The sequence below is a fragment of the Felis catus genome, chromosome A2 (genome assembly GCF_018350175.1).
Source record: "Felis catus isolate Fca126 chromosome A2, F.catus_Fca126_mat1.0, whole genome shotgun sequence".
Lineage (NCBI taxonomy): Eukaryota > Metazoa > Chordata > Mammalia > Carnivora > Felidae > Felis > Felis catus.
The window spans coordinates 65125108-65143776 of NC_058369.1; the positions used below are offsets into that span (position 1 = coordinate 65125108).

General features: G+C 44.2%; 1 protein-coding gene across 7 annotated transcripts in view; it reads left to right on the forward strand.

Annotated features, from left to right (window-relative positions):
- Positions 1-18669, forward strand: part of SPATA48 (spermatogenesis associated 48) — a 56263-nt gene that overhangs the window by 28673 nt on the left and 8921 nt on the right. For 5 of the 7 annotated variants that reach the window (XM_045052110.1, XM_045052111.1, XM_023250150.2 and 2 more), the window contains 5 exons: positions 65-141; positions 5862-6000; positions 7878-7945; positions 11660-11701; positions 12933-13040. In XM_045052110.1, coding sequence (XP_044908045.1) covers positions 65-141; positions 5862-6000; positions 7878-7945; positions 11660-11701; positions 12933-13040 — 434 coding nt within the window. Of the gene's footprint in view, positions 1-64; positions 142-5861; positions 6001-7877; positions 7946-11659; positions 11702-12932; positions 13041-14170; positions 16214-17047; positions 18510-18669 lie in introns of those variants that run through there. The other 2 variants (XM_045052112.1, XM_023250151.2) reach the window with 2 other exon arrangements.

Sequence of the window (18669 nt, forward strand, 5' to 3'; positions counted from 1 at the left end):
TAGAAAACATTAGCAATTCCCATGTGTATCTGATCTCCTTTCACTTATTATTCACACCTTCTAGGAGGATGGAGAATCACTTTTACAGCCAAACAGGAAATATAACGCGAAGGACTCATTTTACAAGTCCTCGACACAAAAGTAAGCATTTTTCCCAGTAGAGTTTTGATTTAAAAATGTATTTCTTCTGGGGCACCTGGGTGGCTCAGTCGGTTGAGTGCCTGACTCTTGATTTTGGCTCAGGTCATGATCCCAGGGTTGTAGGATTGAGCCCCGAGTCAGGCCCCGCGCTCAGCACAGAGCCTGCTTGGGATTCTCTCTTTCTCTCTCTCTCCCTGTGCCCCTCCCCCTACTCTCTGTCTCTAAAATAACAAAAATAAAATTAAAAATAAGGTATTTCTTTCATCTTTTGTGACACATCCCCCTTTGTGTCCACAATGTCCGGGATGCTGTAATTCAGAAAACATCAGACACAGATATTTACTCACACTGATGGCTGAAATAAAACAGGTCAAGGGAGAGTCTTAAAGAAAATCTACGGGTAATAGAAGCATAAAACCAAAACATAAAAGAAATGGTCAGTGAGAGGAGGAGATAAGAGTACAGCATCATAGAAAACAAGAGCAGAGAAAGCCTGAAGGGGTTCATTTACGCAGTCAGAAACCATATTCAGCTTTTGCGATGTGTCTGTGCCCTAGGCTGTGAGGTTCGTCAGGGAATAAGGCGGACGGAGATCTCTGCTCTCAAAGAGCTCTCATTCTAAAGGCAGATGGACAATAAGGACAGACATAACACATAAATAGCTCATATCCTAGAAGATGATGAGGCTGTGGAAACATAGAAGAGAAAAGGTAGAATGGGAAGAAGCATCTGGAGCGTCCTGTGTATGGACGATAGGCTTCCGTAGTGAATAGGATGTGGGGAGGGGGGGCTCCTTAAGTGATGGGGTTTGAGAGCAGCTCAGAAGACCTAAGGGACTGACTTGCAGATGTCTGGAACGAGCATTTTCCAGGCAGAGGGAATATACAGCCGTTTGGAAAGCCTGTGTCGGAAATGTGCATAGGGTCAGGGAAGAGAGGGGGGCTAGGGTACCTGGAACAGAGTAAGGGGGACATTAGGAAGAGAAGATGGCAAAAAGCAGGGAGTGCCCAGAAGCTGATGTCCAGGGGCATTTTTTTTTAATTTTTAATGTTTTTATTTATTTTTGAGACAGAGAGAGACAGAACATGAGCAGGGGAGGGGCAGACACAGAATCCAAAGCAGGTTCCAGGCTCTGAGCTTTCAGCACAGAGCCTGACCCGGGGCTCAAACTCACAGACTGTGAGATCATGACCTGAGCTGAAGTTGGATGCTTAACCGACTGAGCCAGCCAGGCGCCCCGACATTTTAACCAACTGTAAACACCAGGGCTTTATCTGTGAGGGAAGTGAAGGTCTAGCAGAGAAGCGGCAAGATCAGACTTGCATAGGAAAGCAACATGGTGGCCTCTGTGTCCCCAGCCAACTGATTGGGTCAGAGAGAATTGGGAGGCATCTCTAGAGGTTGGGTAAGGGCGGCTCGTTGGGAAGGTGGTAGGAAGGTGTCAGCCGTGGCTGGCTCCTGGATGTGTTTTAAAAGTAGAGCCAATACAATGTCCACATTGGAGGTCATGAGTCTCAGGGAAATCAAGAACAATTCCAAGGCTTCGGGCTAAGCAGCCGGATGGACCTGAGATTGATTGCCATTCCTTCAACACGGTTGGAAGCAGGGGAGTGGGTTCGGAGGGAAAGGTCAGAAGCGCATTTTAGAAGAGCTGAATATAAAGATGTTCATGAGACATCCAAGTGGCTATGGCAAGTAGGCAGTGGGGTGTGCGGGTCTGGGGTTTGGGAGAAAGGTCCAAGCTAGAGAAATAAGTGTGTGTGTGTGTGTGTGTGTGTGTGTGTATGTTGGGGGGGGGGGGTCATGTCCTAGAGACAGGTGTGAACTGGCAGGCACGCAAAGGGTGTAGGGAGTGAAACCGCAAATGGCCAAGTACGATGAGCACTGGGAAGGGGTGATTGCAATTGCCCAGTGGGCTTTTTGAAGTCAGCAGGGCCACAGAGAGTGGAGAACCGATAAGGATGTGTGTGCACCCGGCAAAGCACTCCACCCGCCCCCCCACCCCTCCCTCCCGACACTGTGCTGAACCCCACTGATGTGCTGCAGATTCCAGCTTCCTGGTTTTCTTTCCTACCGATGGCACACCCAGCACCCAACAGGTTCATGAAATATACATATGATCGGATATTTTCCCAGGCGGCTTATAAAAATATAAAGAGTATATAAGAAACGGATCAAAATCAGAATCATGCTTTCTCTCTCTCTCCCTCTTTCTCTGCAACTCTTAGCAGAAGAAAACAGCATCGGGTATTTGTTGACGAACATGATGCCATTTTGTTCATGAAAATGTCACCGAGTAGCCCTTCCTCTTGTGTGTTTTGTGCCTAAGAAATGTTCTGGGAGATGCTCGTCCGTTGTGCAAGCTTGGGTTTCAATCATCTTTGCTTAGCTTGCATCGAATTGAAAATGAAGGCTTTGTAAAGAATGTTACTTCAAGCCCGTTTTGCGGCTGAGCTGGGGGGAGGAGAGGCAAATTCGATTTGAACATACACTTGCAGATTCAAAGGCAAAATCCTACCTTTTTTTTTTCTGTGAACAGTGCCAGTTTTTAAGTAGGGATGATTTTCGTTCTAACCCCTATTTCAGCCTACAACAGATAATGAGTCAGCAAAATCGCTACAAGTCTGTATGGCAAGTTTGCAACAAGATCGCGTGCACTGTCTCCCCATTGTAAAACGGCTTCAAAAAGTATGGGAACCTTCATTTCCACACAGTTCTTTTCATTGGTGTCTCGGCCACAGCTTCTTATTTTCCTTACGAAGAACGTTGTTCGTGTGTGAGCCTTCATTAACGCCAAGTGGTAATATTTATCCTGTTAGAATAGGCTGCATCTTGGGGCACCTGGGTGGCTTGGTCGGTCAAGTGTCTGACTTCGGCTCAGGTCATGATCTCACGGTCCGTGTGTTTGAGCCCTGCGTCGGGCTCTGTGCTGACAGCTCAGAGCCCGGAGCTTGCTTCGGATTCTGTGTCTCCTCTCTCTCTGCCCCTCCCCCGTTCATTCTCTCTCTCTCTCTCTCTCTCTCTCTCTCTCTCTCTCTCAGCCTCCCAAAATTAAAATAAACGTTAAAAAAAATAGGCTGCATCTTTTTAGCAACTCATGAGAAAACAAATGACTGTACTAATTCGTATGACTGTTCTAATGAAGATGCCCGTACTAATTTATACTGTTTACCAAGCTGCGATGCTTTAAGAGCACTACTCAAAAAAGCCAAATAAACTTCATTGACATTGAAAAAAAAGAAGAAATACATGATATGGAGCTGGATTCCGGAACCATAGAGCAAGTTGAGAAAAGAGCTCTGGAGAAGATGTCGACAGCCTGGGGGCCGGTGGTGAGATCCCCGGTTCTACCTGCCATCTCTGGGGCTTTGGCAGCCTGCAGTCTTTTGGGCCCTCAAGTTTCTCATCTTAAAAATGAAGGATTATAACTAAATGGCCTCTGATTTCCTCTCTGGCTTTTGATTTTATCCCCTATTGTATTTTTTTGAATGTTTATTTATTTTTGAGGGGGGCGGGTAGGGGCAGAGAGAGAGGGAGACACAGAATCCGAAGCAAGCTCCAGGCTCTGAGCTGTCAGCACAGAGCCCAATGCGGGGATCGAACTCACAGACCAAGAGATCATGACCTGACCCGAAGTCTGATGCTCATCTGCTCAACCAACTGAGCCACCCAGGCGCCCTTCCCTTACTGTATTCTCATCTTGGTTTCTATCAGAAAAAGTTCCAGTGGTCATTTGAGAAACAGTTAATGATTTGGCTAAATTTGTGATGCTTAATTCAGAATGTTTTTTTATGTTTGTTTCTTTCTTTTGTTTTTAAATCATTCTATTTGATAATCTCTTTTAAAATATATTGGGGGCACCTGGGTGGCTCAGTTGGTTGGGCATCCAACTCTTGATTTCAGCTTAGGTCATAGTCTCACAGTTGATGAGATCGGGCTCTACATCAGGCTCTGCGCTGACAGTCAGAGCCTGCTTGGGATTCTGCCTCTCTGTCTCTCTCTCTTTCTCTCTCTGCCCCTCCCCCACTCTCTCCTGCACTCACTCTCTCAAAATAAATAAACATTTAAAAAATAAAAGGAACAAAATATGTCATATAAAAGTTTTCTTAGGGAAAAAAACTTTTGTACCCTGTATGGAAAACTCCATAAAGTATTCATGAAATGTATCAGAGGCTCAAACCGAGATGCATCTTTGAAGACTCAATTCAACTCAGGTTAATTTTTGACTACACTATCCAGATATTGTGTCAGAAAAGTGCACCATTTAAGCTTTTGCTACAATTAAAAATGTTTCATGAGAGTTAGATTTCCTTTGGGAATTTTCGCACTGGGTGAGTTGAAAACATACACGCCAACAAACACACTGTGGAGCCATCACTGTGCTGTCTGACTTCACAGATATTAATTTATTGAATCCTCACATCATTCCTAGGTGGCAAATATAATTTGTATGTTGTGTATTTTTAAAAAAAAATTTTTTAATGTTTATTTTTGAGAAAGAGAGAGAGACAGAGCATGAGCAGGGGAGGGGCAGAGAGAGAGGGGGACACAGAATCCGAAGCAGGCTCCAGGCTCTGAGCTGTCAGCACAGAGCCTGACATGGGGCTTGAACCCATGAACTGTGAGATCATGACCTGAGCTGGAGTCAGACACTTAACAGACTGAGCCACCCAGGAGCCCCTGTATGTTGTTTCTTATCTGCTCCTTTATCCCAAGCACCTAGCACAGTGCTTGAAATATAGTAATTTCCAAATAAATATTTGTTTGGAGTCTATTTCACTGCATCGGTCATGTATATCTGTCAAAAAGAGCAGAACTTTCAAAACTTGAAATACCATCTAAAGATGGTGCCTTTAGGTCCAAATCCTACGTATACAATCCTTGCACTTACTAAGATGGCTGGACTCCTTGTACCATTGGTGTGGTGGGACAACGGGAAAGTGGCTCCCTCTTCAGAGGCGGATAATTTGCATTTGCATCCTGACGTCCACCACCAGTAGCTGAGCGACCTTAAGCAAACAAATTCCATTCTCTAAGCCATCGTTTGTTTATTTGTCAGTTAATGGTCTTTCGGCCCTGCTGCGGTCAAATGATTTTTCTTTTGTGTCAACTATAAGATGTATATAAATAGGTGCATTGGTTTTCCACTGCTGTGTAGCAGATGACCACACATATATCAGCTTTAGACCACAAGACTGTGGTCAGAATGTAAGCGTGCCCCAATGGGGTTCAAGACTTGGGGTTTCTCAGGCTAGAATTGGAGAGTCAGCGGGGGCTGGATCCTTGTCTCCCAGGAGCACTGGGATTGTTGGCAGAATTCCATTCGTTCCAGCTGCTGGGCTCGTGAGATGTGTCTTCAAGGACAGCTGAAGTGTCTGATGTGTTCTTGTCTCTTTTTAGGGGGCACCTGTTTAGGTCAGACCTACTTAGGAAAGCCCACCTTTGGATTCACTCAAAGTCAAACAGTTAGGGGACTTAATCACATGGGCACAATCCCTTTGCCATATAAAGTTGCCATACAGAGTATCGCAGGAGTGACCTCTTGTCATACTTACCCGCTCTGCCCACACCAGACGGGAGGTAGTTATATATGACATGTACCCCTGGGGGGCAGGAATCTTGGGGGACACCTTAGAATTACCTGCCTGCCATGAGACCACGATGACTCATACCAATTGCAATATGCATTTTTCATAAAATATCATTATTTAATTTCACAGAGCTTATGAAGTTGTTCCTTGGGATAAGATGCTACCACCGAAACTCGATCCAGAAAAAACAACAGTGGAAAAAGCTGCTGACCCGATTTCACAGTGCTTTACACGGAAAAGATATGAAGGGGTACCAGCAATAACCCAGGTCAGTGACCAAGGACCTTAACTGCACAGGCATCATTCCTTTTCCTATATATAAAGTTGCATTTTCGCAACCATGCATTTATTTCTAAGCTGACGTCCAAAACTTTAATACTCATTCTATTGTAAGAAATACGGAAAGCACACATAAATATGTACACTTATGGAACTGAGTTCCCTGTTTTAATATTTTAACATTGTCTATGTTGGACTTTTTTCTAAAGTTTATTTATTTTGAGAAAGAGAAAGAGCACACGGGCACAAGTGAGGGAGGGGCAGAGAGAGAGAGAGAGAGAGAGAGAGAGAGAGAGAGAGAATCCCAAGCAGGCTCCACGACAGTGCGGAGCCAGACACAGGGCTCGATCTCACAAACTGTGAGATCATGACCTCAGTCAAGATCAAGGACTTGGATGCTCAACCAACTGAGCCAACGCATCACTTTTATGAAGTGAAAGCCACGCTCCTTGACAGGCCATGTCTCCAGTTCTGTTATTTGCCCCCACTCAGCCTCCCCTCTTCCCCCCCTGCCCCGCCCCCGACATTGTGTTCCTCTTGCTTCTCCAGCCCTACCCCCACACCGCGCTCTACTGCATCACTTTCTACGCGGAACCTCAGTGGAGTCCTCATGGGCCATGCTCTTCCTCAACACGCCATATTGTTTTGGAAACAGGGCTCCGTTGCCTTCAGTATTCCATTTTTTCCAGGCTAAATCCCGTGAATCTTTCAGGTATTATCTTGGACCTCACTTTTACCTTTCCAACCCTGGATTAGATGTCCCTGCTCTGTGCCTGCAAAGCATCTAGCTCCTCCTTCCGTTGACCTCTCTTCCTTTGGTTCTGTTCCTCGTCCCGCAGAAGTCTGACAAGCACTGGGGCCACCTCTCATAATGTAGCTCTTTGCGATGTAAAATAACATAGCACTAAAGAGGAAGATTATTCTATTGACATACGGTTCTAACCAGGGGCTCTTAAGAGGTTCATGAACCACAGGGTGAGAAGCCCACATTATTTTGAAAAACTTTTTTGGCTTTTATAGAGAAAAATGGCAGCGAGAGAGGAAAAACATGGCTACAATAATATAAAGTCTCGGCACGGGATTCGCATGTGCCTTGATTCTTACGGCTGTTTTTAAGAATCTCTCACCTACTTTAAAATATTTTTACATCTTTTGAAAATTGGTCACTTTTTCAACCTATCTGTGGCATTTAATTAATCATACCAGGATCCAAAGTTCTCCCCGGCAAGATGAGGTTCAAAGCTCAGGGTCTGGGCAGGACTGAAAAGGGGAGACCAGCCTGGGGCTGCAGAGAGTGAACCTAGGTGGATCCAAGTGAAACATAATCTCTGGGATGAAAACAAAAATGAGACCTTTTCTGGGGCACATGGGTGGCTCGGTTGGTTAAACGTCCGACTTCAGCTCAGGTCACGATCTCACAGTTTGGGGGTTTGAGCCCCCCCATCGGGCTCTGTGCTGATAGCTCAGAGCCTGGAGCCTGCTTCGGTTTCTGTCTCTCTCTCTCTCTCTCTCTGCCCCCTCCCCACTCATGCTCTATCTCTCTCTCTCTTTCAAAAATAAATTAAAATGTCAAAAACAAAAAAATGAGACCTTTGTCAGGACTTCAATCCAAAGGAGTTGGATGATGAGGCAGATTCCAGCTGTGGGAAAACAAACTGGGAAATTGTGGGTCTGAGAGCAGAGCGGAGACCAGAGGGGCTCTGGGGCAAACCCCCAAAGTGTTAAGGATGCTTGGGGAGTGGGTTCTGTTGGGAGCCTGGGGCTTACCATTGATGCGCTGGGGACTGAAGAGCGCTGGAGATTATATATGAGAATTTACGGTAACTTGTTCATTAAATATGTCCTTCATTTTGATGCCGATTTTAGATGGTTGGTGGACTCTGGGACAGATTTCAAACAAGATCTTTCTTGGCACCCATCAAGCCAGTGACTTTGTAAGTTTTATCTCCTCATGATCTTGTTACTAAATTTTTCACTAAAACATCTTTGTTATTAATGTCTGGTGCTCCAGCCCATGGGTGAGAGAGGGGCTGAGGGGCGTATCCTCTGGAGAATATTCCAGAGACCTCAGACTTCCATCCCTGGGACAGGAAAGAGAACTCAAATCTGTCTCAGTTGCTCAGCGATGCCTGCCTGCCTTTTCTTACACCTCCTTAAAATTTAGACTATGAAATATACCACAACTATTTAAAAATAAATTGTCCTTGGGGCGCCTGGGTGGCGCAGTCGGTTAAGCGTCTGACTTCAGCCAGGTCACGATCTCGTGGTCCGTGAGTTCGAGCCCCATGTCGGGCTCTGGGCTGATGGCTCAGAGCCTGGAGCCTGTTTCCGATTCTGTGTCTCCCTCTCTCTCTGCCCCTCCCCCGTTCATGCTCTGTCTCTCTCTGTCCCAAAAATAAATAAAAACGTTGAAAAAAATTAAAAAAAAAATAAATTGTCCTCTAAAAATGAATTTTTATATCAGTAAAAAAAAAAAAAAAGATGAGGTGAAAATGTGCCAAATTATAATCGAGTTTAACTGCCGCGTCTACTGTTACAAATAGTGACAATATTGAGAAAAATGCTGTCTTGTCAGCAAACTTAGATTTTGCCGAGCCATATTCTAAAAATAATGTGTAATTTTCTTGATAAGGATCGTTTAAAATATGTTTTGCCAATGTGTAAAACATCCCAATATAAAAAATAGATTCCAGCGTATATGTTGAATGGCAATCATTTTTTTAAAAAAGAGTATGACACTCAAAAAATATAAGACTCTCGAAAACAAAGCAAGCTGATGTCGCTGTGATCATATTCAAATATCTTTTAAAAGAATAAAGATGAAGGCATTGGTACCCGTTCTTACATTACATGAGTGCTAACAAAAATACCTTATTAGCATCTTATTTACATCATGTGGTGAAATGGCAGATAACTCACGCAGATGATAAAAATTTTGTATTCCAGTTTGTATGAATCATTGCATTTTTTTAAATAAGAAACCATCCGATGAATGAAAAGCTTTATGTCTTCGTCGGTAGGCCACATCTCCGAACTTTCAAGAATGCCGCTCATCCTGCAACCTTCATCTATGCAAAGGTTGCACTGAGGATCCCACACTAAAACCTGTATGGGAATGTTTCTGCGGCTGTACTCAGAGTGCCAAAACCTAGAAACAACAAAGGTATCTTTCAACAGGCCAGTGGAAAAGTATACAGTGGATAAACATATACATGAGTATACAACCAATGTTTTAATGTTTATTTGTTCTTAATAGAGAGAGAGTTATAAGACAGAGACAGAGCACAAGCAAGGAAGGGCCAGAGAGAGGGAGACACAGAATCTGAATGAGGCTCCAGGCTCCGAGCTGTCGGCACAGAGCCCGACGTCGGGCTTGAACTCATGGACCGCGAGATCATGACCTGAGTCGAACTCAACCGACTGAGCCACCCAGGCGCCCTGGTGTGTGTGAATCTTAAATGCATTTTGCTCAGTGAAAATAGCCACACCCAAAAGGTCACATATTTTATGACTCCATTTATACGACATTTAGAAAAGGCAAAACCACAAGAAGGGGATAGAAAAATGGCGGCCAGGAGTTGGGAAGGGGGAAAGGGATGTGCATGGAGAGCCTATAAGGGGAACATTAGGGTCATGAACTGTTCTGTATGGTTCTGTGATGGTGGCCACATGACTCTTAGTGTTTGTGAAACCCAGAGAACTAACCACCACAAAGAACAAAGTTTACTGAAGGCAACGTGAACTAAGTACGTACATGGAAACACCGATACGTATCTACATACATTCCTGCCCAGGGTGCTGGGGGAATCCAGGATGGAATGCAGATTGTGACAAATGAATCCGTGCTACAAATAAATGACATGACTACACTTGAGTGGATGGGGGCAAAACCGGGTGATCTTAAAAAAGGCTGGGCCCTAATAAATTTGGAAATATTATTTTGACCGAAAAATGTAAGGCTGAAGACAAAAGGAATACGTGGCATATAAGTGCTATACTCCAGGTGGTACGTGTGTACCTGCAGGGTGTGTTCCCACAGGGAAGTGGGTTGGTGATTCTAATACTTCTGACATATAGGGTTGAACAAAATGAAACTTTTGGTGGGAAACAAGAGGCAAGTTTCACACTGTCAGGAGAAAATACGGGTAAGTAGGGGAGAAAGGCTAAGAGATGATCAGGACGTATCCTGTGAACTCACGTTTACTTTAATACAGATAGCAGATACAGAAATAGACATAAATATGCGGGTATACACACACTCTTACACATCCACCCATCCCTAGCTCTGTCCGCTCAGAGGACCCCGGAGTAGGGACACCCCAGCAGCCACAACCATATCTAGCACCCACATGCTGGCTTTGAATCACCATTCTCCGATCAAAGAAATTGTGAGACCCTTGGAGAAATGGCTGATTCTGGGGTGGGTGTGGGGAAAATACAAAATAGACCTGGAGTTCCTTGTGAGGCTGTAAATAACGGGGATCTTGTGCAAGTCACTGAACTCCATGCTATGGCCGTTTCATCTCCACCATGGAGGATTAGACTGGATGGTCAGTAGGATCCACTCAACGTGAAGATTCTGTGTCTCAGCAAACCAGGGGCTTTGCCAAATATTGCCCCACCAATCACTAAGGAGGTGTGCAGCAAAAGGGAAACCTAGGGGGTGCCTGGGTGGCTCAGTCGGTTAAGCGGTTAAGTGTCTGACTCTTGATCTCAGCTCAGGCATTGATCTCAGGGTCATGAGCTGAAGCCCCATGTTGGGCTCTGTGCTAGGCGTGAAGCCTCCTTAAAAAATAGGGGGTGGGGGTAACCCAAGAGGGGAGGCTCTGAAATAGGGCTAAAGAGAGCAAGCAAAGGGGCGCCTGGGTGGCTCAGTCGGTTGAGTGTCTGACTTTGGCTCAGGTCATGATCTCGTGGTTCGTGAGTTCAAGCCCTGCGTTGGGCTCTGTGCTGATGGCTCAGAGCCTGGAGCCTGCTTTGGATTCTGTGTCTCCCTCTCTATCTGCTCCTCCCCTGCTCACATGCTGTCTCCCTCTCTCAAAAATAAAGATTGAAAAAAATTAAAAAAAAAAAAAAGAGAAGGCAAGCAAGACATGTGTGTCCATGACACTTGGAGTCAGTTTATCCTGCTTTGGCTTTTCACTTAAAACTACATCTTTAAATCACCTCTGTTTACCATTGCAAACTTTTATGTTATTATTTTATTTTATTTTATTTTATTTTATTTTATTTTATTTTATTTTATTTTATGTTATGTTATTTTATTTTGTTATTTTATGTTATTTTATTTTATTTTAAGTTTATTTATTTACTTTGAAAGAGAGAGAGAGAGAGAGCGCACGCTAGGGAGGGGCCGAGAGGGAGAGAGAGAATCCCAAGCAGACTCCACACTGCCAACACAGAACCCAACATGGGGTTTGAACTCACAACCGTGGAATCATGACTTGAGCCAAAATCCCGAGTCGGATGCTTACCTGACTGAGCCACCCAGGTGCCCCTACATTACAAACTTTTAGAGGTTAATTCCCAGGAGGCATCTCCAAAGAGATTAAATCCCAGGAGGTATCAATAAGAGAAATACTGTAACCCTTGGATGCTTATTAAGTGAACGTCACTAACTCCATTGTGCACATTTTCTCTTTTCTAAGTGTGAGTCCAAGTTCCAGAAGCAAATACATCCCTCTTTATACGTAAGTGATACCGTTTCTTAATGTTTTAAAAATTACTAGATTTACATCTAAATTGTAATTGCTTTCAGCTCAGTCATGTCTGTAATTTATTGTTTAAGACAATTTATACTTTCGAACAGAGTTCTAACATTTTGCCAGCCCAGAGCCTGCTTAATGTCAGGACTTTCATTACAGATTTGTTAAAGATTATGATAAAAGAAAGAAAGGGGGAGCGGCATTTTTTCTGTTTCCCCAAATTGGTTATTTTATGAAGTAAAATACCCTGGATGCTCCTAATATTGGGTGTTGTCAACCAGAAAGGCTTTTATACTCAATGCGGAAGATACGACGTGCTCCCTAACACTAAGTACGGGAAAATGTGTCTCCTTTTTCTTCTGAGTTTAAATGTGGCTCTCCATGGAGAAGTCACAAGACTTCTCACCGTGTCCTCACAGTAGTAGGGCTGTGTGGGCCCCCTAATCCCACTCCCGATGGCTTTGTTCGTGACCTGAGGTCCTCACACCTCCTGCTCCCGTCACCTTTGGACATTAGGATTTCAACACAGGAATACGGGAGGAGCATAAACATTCAGGTCATGGTGCCTTGGAACAGAGTAAATCCAAGAAAATGGAGGCCCTGGGCCTTTAATCTTTGCCCTTGCTGCCGCCATTACTGTTGCCTCTTCTGCCCTACAATGGAGCTGACTACTCTTTCCAACTAGTGGCCCCAGCAATGGGACAAGGACACTATGCCCTCTGGCTGACAGCACCTCCGCCTTGTCTCAGGGCCCTGAAGGCACATGGCTGGGCGCCCCGGATTCCCGGGCACCTGCCCAGGTTCCCATCTCCAACAGGAGCCCGGTTGGTTCTGGCGGATGCCAGTCCCTGCCTTGCCCCCCCCCCCCCCCCCCCCGGGCCAGCCTCCGGTGAAGGAGCCTCCCTGGGCTGCACAAACAGCTTCTTTCTTTGCACAAAAACACAACCCACCTGTTCCTCTCACGCTGGCCCAAACTTCAGATCACGAGAGCCTGGCAGGTGTTACTCTGTAAAAGAGGAAATCTCTTTTCTTAGTTTTTTTAAGGCCAATTGTTCTATCATCATGGTTATTATTATTATTGTTGCTGTTGTTGTTGTTTCAGTTTTTCATCGATTTTAGCAAATAAGATTCCCTTTGAATGTTAGGGCACTGTTTACCTCTTCTTCTGTTCTTCTTATGAAGAAACACGCGTTTTCTTTTCTTGTCACGCAAACAGGGGTTGTGTGCAGTCTACAAATGCCGATGATGTTGACAACCCCTTTGGAGACATCACATCTCTCGCCAAGCCTCGGGGCTCCAGGATTCTTTATACAAACACAAGTCGGTGAGTTCCACTTGTAATTACTCCCCTTATAGTGCCATTTGGGGTGAAACACGGTGATGGGCTTTATCATAAATGAGGGAATACAAGATGGCCTGCCATCGAATGTAGTTTAAGAAGAAAGACGCCTGCTGTCCCAAAAGAAACATAGCTCCCCACAAACGAGATCATAATTCTGTGCACTGACTGACCGGGGTGCCTTGATGCACAATAATGTAATATATCTTATATTCCATGTTTTGCATGCATGTAAAAAATATATTCACATAAACTATAAAGACATTTCATATATTATAAAATTTATATATTTTATAAATATAAATTTTATATTTTTTATATATTTTAAATATTTTGTATATTTAAAATTTATATATTTCATAATATATAAAATATTATATATGGTATAAGTATATTATATCATCTATATTTTATAATATACAGATAATATATACAATATATTTTTCTATAATATACTTATATAATATATAACTTATAACATGTAATATATATTATATATAAAAATATAATTTGATATGATATAATTTAAAAGTGATAATGTATAACTTACAGTTTACGATATACAATATATTATACATAAGGATATAATATAACATAAAGTTATAATATATATCTTATAATTTATAATATATTATATCTGAAATATATAAGATGACATATAACTTTATATATAAGACATATATCATATTATATAATATATTGTACATAGTATATATCTTATATAAAATAAATACAAAATATATTTAATATAGAATATATAACTACATTTAATGTGTACTATTTTAAGCTACATATATAATATGTTTATGTATAATCTATAGATATCTATATATAGATATCTATAGATATCTATACATATATATTTGCTTTCACCAATGGGAATATGGGGGCTCAGAGGTCAGTCACTTCCTAGGACTCACCAGATACAACTGGAAGTTGAAATCCTGTGCTCTTTTCATGAGCCACTGAGTTGCTGACTGCCATGGATATTATCCCAGCAGTTTCTGCCGGGAGAGACAGACAAACTTGCAGATTTCATGCAAAGCCAAAGTGTGAACTACGACAGTATTTTCAATGTTAATTGATTCCTTGTTTGTTTTTTTTTTAAACATCAGTTGCGCCCATGAGACAAACAAGTTGCATTTCGCACCAGCTGTCCTTCGAACTTACTCTGTTGCAGGTTAAATTTAAGCAATGCCGTCTCCCACAATGGTCTTAAATTTCCCTGTTACCTTTAAGGACTATGTAAAGTTTTTGACCACTTGGGCAAACTATGAAGTATGTTTCGAATCTAACTTTGGTGTTAAAATATAGTTGTGTAACTTATCTCACTTAACTCTCTACATAACACACCCAAAGGGAAAGGCAAGAGAGCCTGGAAAATGCTCCAGGCACTGTGTTAAGAACTGTGTAACATAAAGATACAAAAGACAAAGACTTGGCCCTCACGTAGCTTAAGAATCTGAAGGGCAGATAAACGCTGTACACAAATAATTACGATAAAAAGCAGGATGAAAGAAGTCCCCCCAAAAGTTAGCTTAGTGTTTTCGAAGCTCAGTAGCACAGAGAGGTCACTTTCACTCGTGAGACACACGGGATGCATGTGACGTCTGAGCTGAGTCTTGAGGAAGGATCAGTTGGTGTGATTCTTCCATAAATTTTGCAAGGGAGTTACTGCTATTAAACAGAGTAATTCTAAAGATTTTAAAAGGATAGGAGGATGGAACCACCTTAAAAATATCCTACAGGTCTAAAGGTCTAAAGATTTATTTTGTTTTTTTCTTTTGAAATGTGCCTTTAACTTTTGCAACATTTTATGAGACATGCTGGCCAAAAAATCCAAACATATTCTCTTGGGTCATTCCTCCAAGAGAATGAAGAGGGGTTTGGCAAGCATTGTAAGAATTTCATGTAAAACATCCTATTTAGCCTGAATAACTTTGGGCCGGTCTACCTCGGCTTGCTGTGGATTTCTGTTTCTGAGGAAGTGAAATTATGCGTGGCTCCCGGAAAAGAAATTGAAGACGTTGGTTGCACTTGTCCGATTTGGCCACTAGAGGGCCACCAGGCTTGCAAAGTTCGTTTCGAATCCGGTTTCCATGTTTAAGGTCCTCTTAACCTTCTAACACAAAGAAATGGTTTTCACTTTTATTATGAAATATTAATAGATACATAAATATGTAGTGTCACAGGTAACATATAAAGTGAAATAACAAATAAAAGTCTGTGTTTTCCTGCCTCGCTAAAGAAATAGTATTTGACTATTTTAGTACCTTACTAATGTCTTCTAAGCCATGCGTGGGTGCCTCCCAGCCTCACCACCCAGATCCCCCTTCCCAACCCAGAAGCCACGAGTCTTTGTGCTTTTCCTTACTTTGTTTTGTAGTTTACTGCATACATGTAGATGTCTAAACAAAATATATTTTTGTAAGTTTTATTTATTTATTTTGAGACAGAGAGAGCTCTCGAGAGAGAGAGACCCCATGCAAGGGAGGGGCAGAAAGAGGGAGATGGAGAATCCCACTGTCAGCACGGATCCGGACACGGGGCTCGAACTCACGAACCCTGAGATCATGACCTAAGCCAAGATCAAGAGTCAGATACCTAACCGACTGAGCCACCCAGGTGCCCCATAAAACATTTTGTTGATGTTACAATACCGCATTGAGCCAAAAGGCAATTCAATATGATGCCATTTGCATAAAATCCAAAACCCAGAAACACATAAACTTACTAACTTTGTGCTAAGTAGAGGATATGGAAGCGCCATCCTATTCAAAAGCAAGTATCACTCTTCCTTTACTTTCTCATCATAAACTTTCTTAAAGAAAAATATCTTCCTGATATTAGTTTTAGGATTCTCCCCACAATTCACGATACTTAGTCATGGTGGAAATATGAAACCACGTTTCAGACAGTCAAGGCCACCGACTCCTAGTTCAGGTGGTTCCATTGCTGGCATCACCAGTCTCCCAGAAAAGAGCAAAGGTTTGTCAAACTGCCCTCATTAATTGATTTTGTTTCCTGGCTACCAAGCCGTCTGACATGGCTGGGGTTTTCAAATTGCTGGTGATTGTACTCATCGTTAAAAAAAAAGAAAAAAAAAAGCTTAAAGCTATTGTAGAACCAGATCTGATCATTACAGAAAAAAAAATACAGAAAAATTAGTGATGATAAAAAATAGGACCAAACTGTCCTACAAAAGCATACTCGAAGCACATAACTATGGGCGTGCTGTGGAACAGCCTATCTGTGCGAAGTCAGGATCCAAAATCCAAAATCCTGCCCTTTCCTGAGAAAATGGAGAGAGCGGCTGGAAATGGGTTTGCAGTGGACCAGCTGTTGGAGCTCCTGGGGTACCCTGTCCTGCATCTCACCTGGTCCAGCCCCTTGTCTTACCAACAAGGAAACTGAGGCGCAGGGGAGGGGACACGCATGCCCTGGTGGGAGAGCCCACTGGAGACGAGCTGGCCATGAACCCGTGCCTTCCGCCCCCATGCCTGATGCTTTCCGGACACCGCTGGACTGTTTTCCTAAAGCAGCCAGGCACCCCCCACCGCCCCCCCCGACTGGGCTGTCTTCCACTAGGCTGTAATCCTTCATTTCAGAACTTTGCAGGGTTTCACATTTACTATGCCTTCACCCAATCATCCCTGCGATGAAGCCTTTGCAAATAACGAGCACTTGTCCAAAATGGATCCCCAGGCAGGTGCTGGCCAAGGTCTGACATGGAAGAGGGTGTGGGGGGGGGGGAGGCGGGTGGTGCCTTCCTGCCCGTTGCCGTGGCGTGTGGCACCTTTAACAAACAAAAAACCCCCAAAGCCTTACCACAATCCAGGTTAGAGAATGGGGCTATGAATAGTAGTTCCTTACGCTGGCTGGCCGACACTTCTGCCTTTTCAGAGGGCTTTCCCGTCTACGCTCTCATTTGATTTTCAAACTAGTGTGGGGAGGCCAGAGGTGTGCCAACAGGTTCTCTCCCCATTTCACAGATGAGGAGGCCGAGGCCTGAGTGCAGGATGTGACAAAGCCGCAGGTCAGTCATCTCGGGAGGGGCCAAGAGCAGATCCTTCTCACCCCCCACCCCCCGGGGCGAGCTGGGGTGGGGGGGCCCCTTCTTCCCACAAGGACACGCCCTCTGCCTCCGGGGAAGTAGCGGTTCCGGGGCTCCAGCCTGCGGACAAACGAAGCCTTCCGGCTGTTTCTGTGTCCGCTTCCATTTGGAGAGATTCGAAGACCAGAGAAAGAACAAGTATAGGCACTTGACGAGGATAATGATAAAACTACAGTTGCTGAACAGATCTTGCGGCCATGACGTGTTACGCTCTGAGAAACACGGGCCCCGTGACCAAAATGATCCTGGTCCTGCAGCCGCCTTCTCTCAGCCCTCCCTGAGGGCCCAGACTTGACCCTGCCCAGCCCCCGCCCCTCCCGCTGCACCGTGCCCCGCCCCCTACAGGGGAGCTACAGTCCCCTGACCACAGCACAGTGTGGCTCAGAGAGCTTCAGTTCAGTGGTCCAAGGTCACATGGCTGGGAGGGGCGGCCCCGAAGTTCACGGCCAGCCTCTCTGACCTCTGACCCTGTGCTGCCTTCTGTCTCCCTCTCACACACACCCCCACCCCCGCCTTACTTTTCATCGGTGGTCTTTGCCCCACTCGGGTTTTTCCAACCTCTACATGTGCATTAAAAGTGTTCTCATTGATGCAAAAGCCGTCAGGAATGGGCCTGGTTGATTTCTGCCTGGATGTGTGCCTGACACAGAACGGCTCTCAGGGCAAGATTGTCTGATCGATTTGAACTTGAACGTGCACCCACACCCTGACTAAATGCCCAGCAGCGGAAGGTAGCTGAGCTCTCCCGCCTGGGCTGGAGGCCCTGGATGGGAGGGCACGGGGGCATCGCCCAGCAATCCATCTGGGGCTCCTGGGTCCAGCCGGTTCTGCCACCTGCTACGACACGGGACTTAGACTTTCTCTAAAACCTCACTTTCAGCATCCATACGATAGGCATGATCCTTAGGATCCACAACGCAGGGTCTGGCGAGAATTAAGTCCATTTGCACAAGCGTTTAAAACAGTGGCTGGGACACAGCGCGTGCTCACAGGGCTTTGGTCCTGTCTGTGGACGGGGAAGAAGCTGTCTGCGCGCTGAAATCCCAACCCACATACACCCTGCCTGTGTGCCACATACAACATGCTGTCCCCGCGTTTTCTTTATTTCCTGTTTAACTTTTAATTACACACCATCTGTGCTTCCTTTTCTAAGAGGCTCACTAAATTCCTTACGTTCTAAAATTATTTAATTTGTATTTTATCATGCCAGGTTGAGCCAAAGCAGTTAGTTGCAAACTTAGGCAATAATTTCTTCACATGTGCCCGTTAATGGACAAAATCCAGGCTTATTCCGGGGTACGGAAGAAGGTGTTTAAAGGACCAGAAGTTGTGGAGAAAGACAAAAAAAATGAAGACTTCTCTTATTTTTATTCTTTTTTGATTTTTTTTTTATGTTTATTTAGTTTTAAGAGAGAGAGAGAGAGACAGAGCACAAGGCGGGAGGGGCAGAGAGAGAGAGGGAGACATGAATCCGAAGCAGGCTCCAGGCTCTGAGCCATC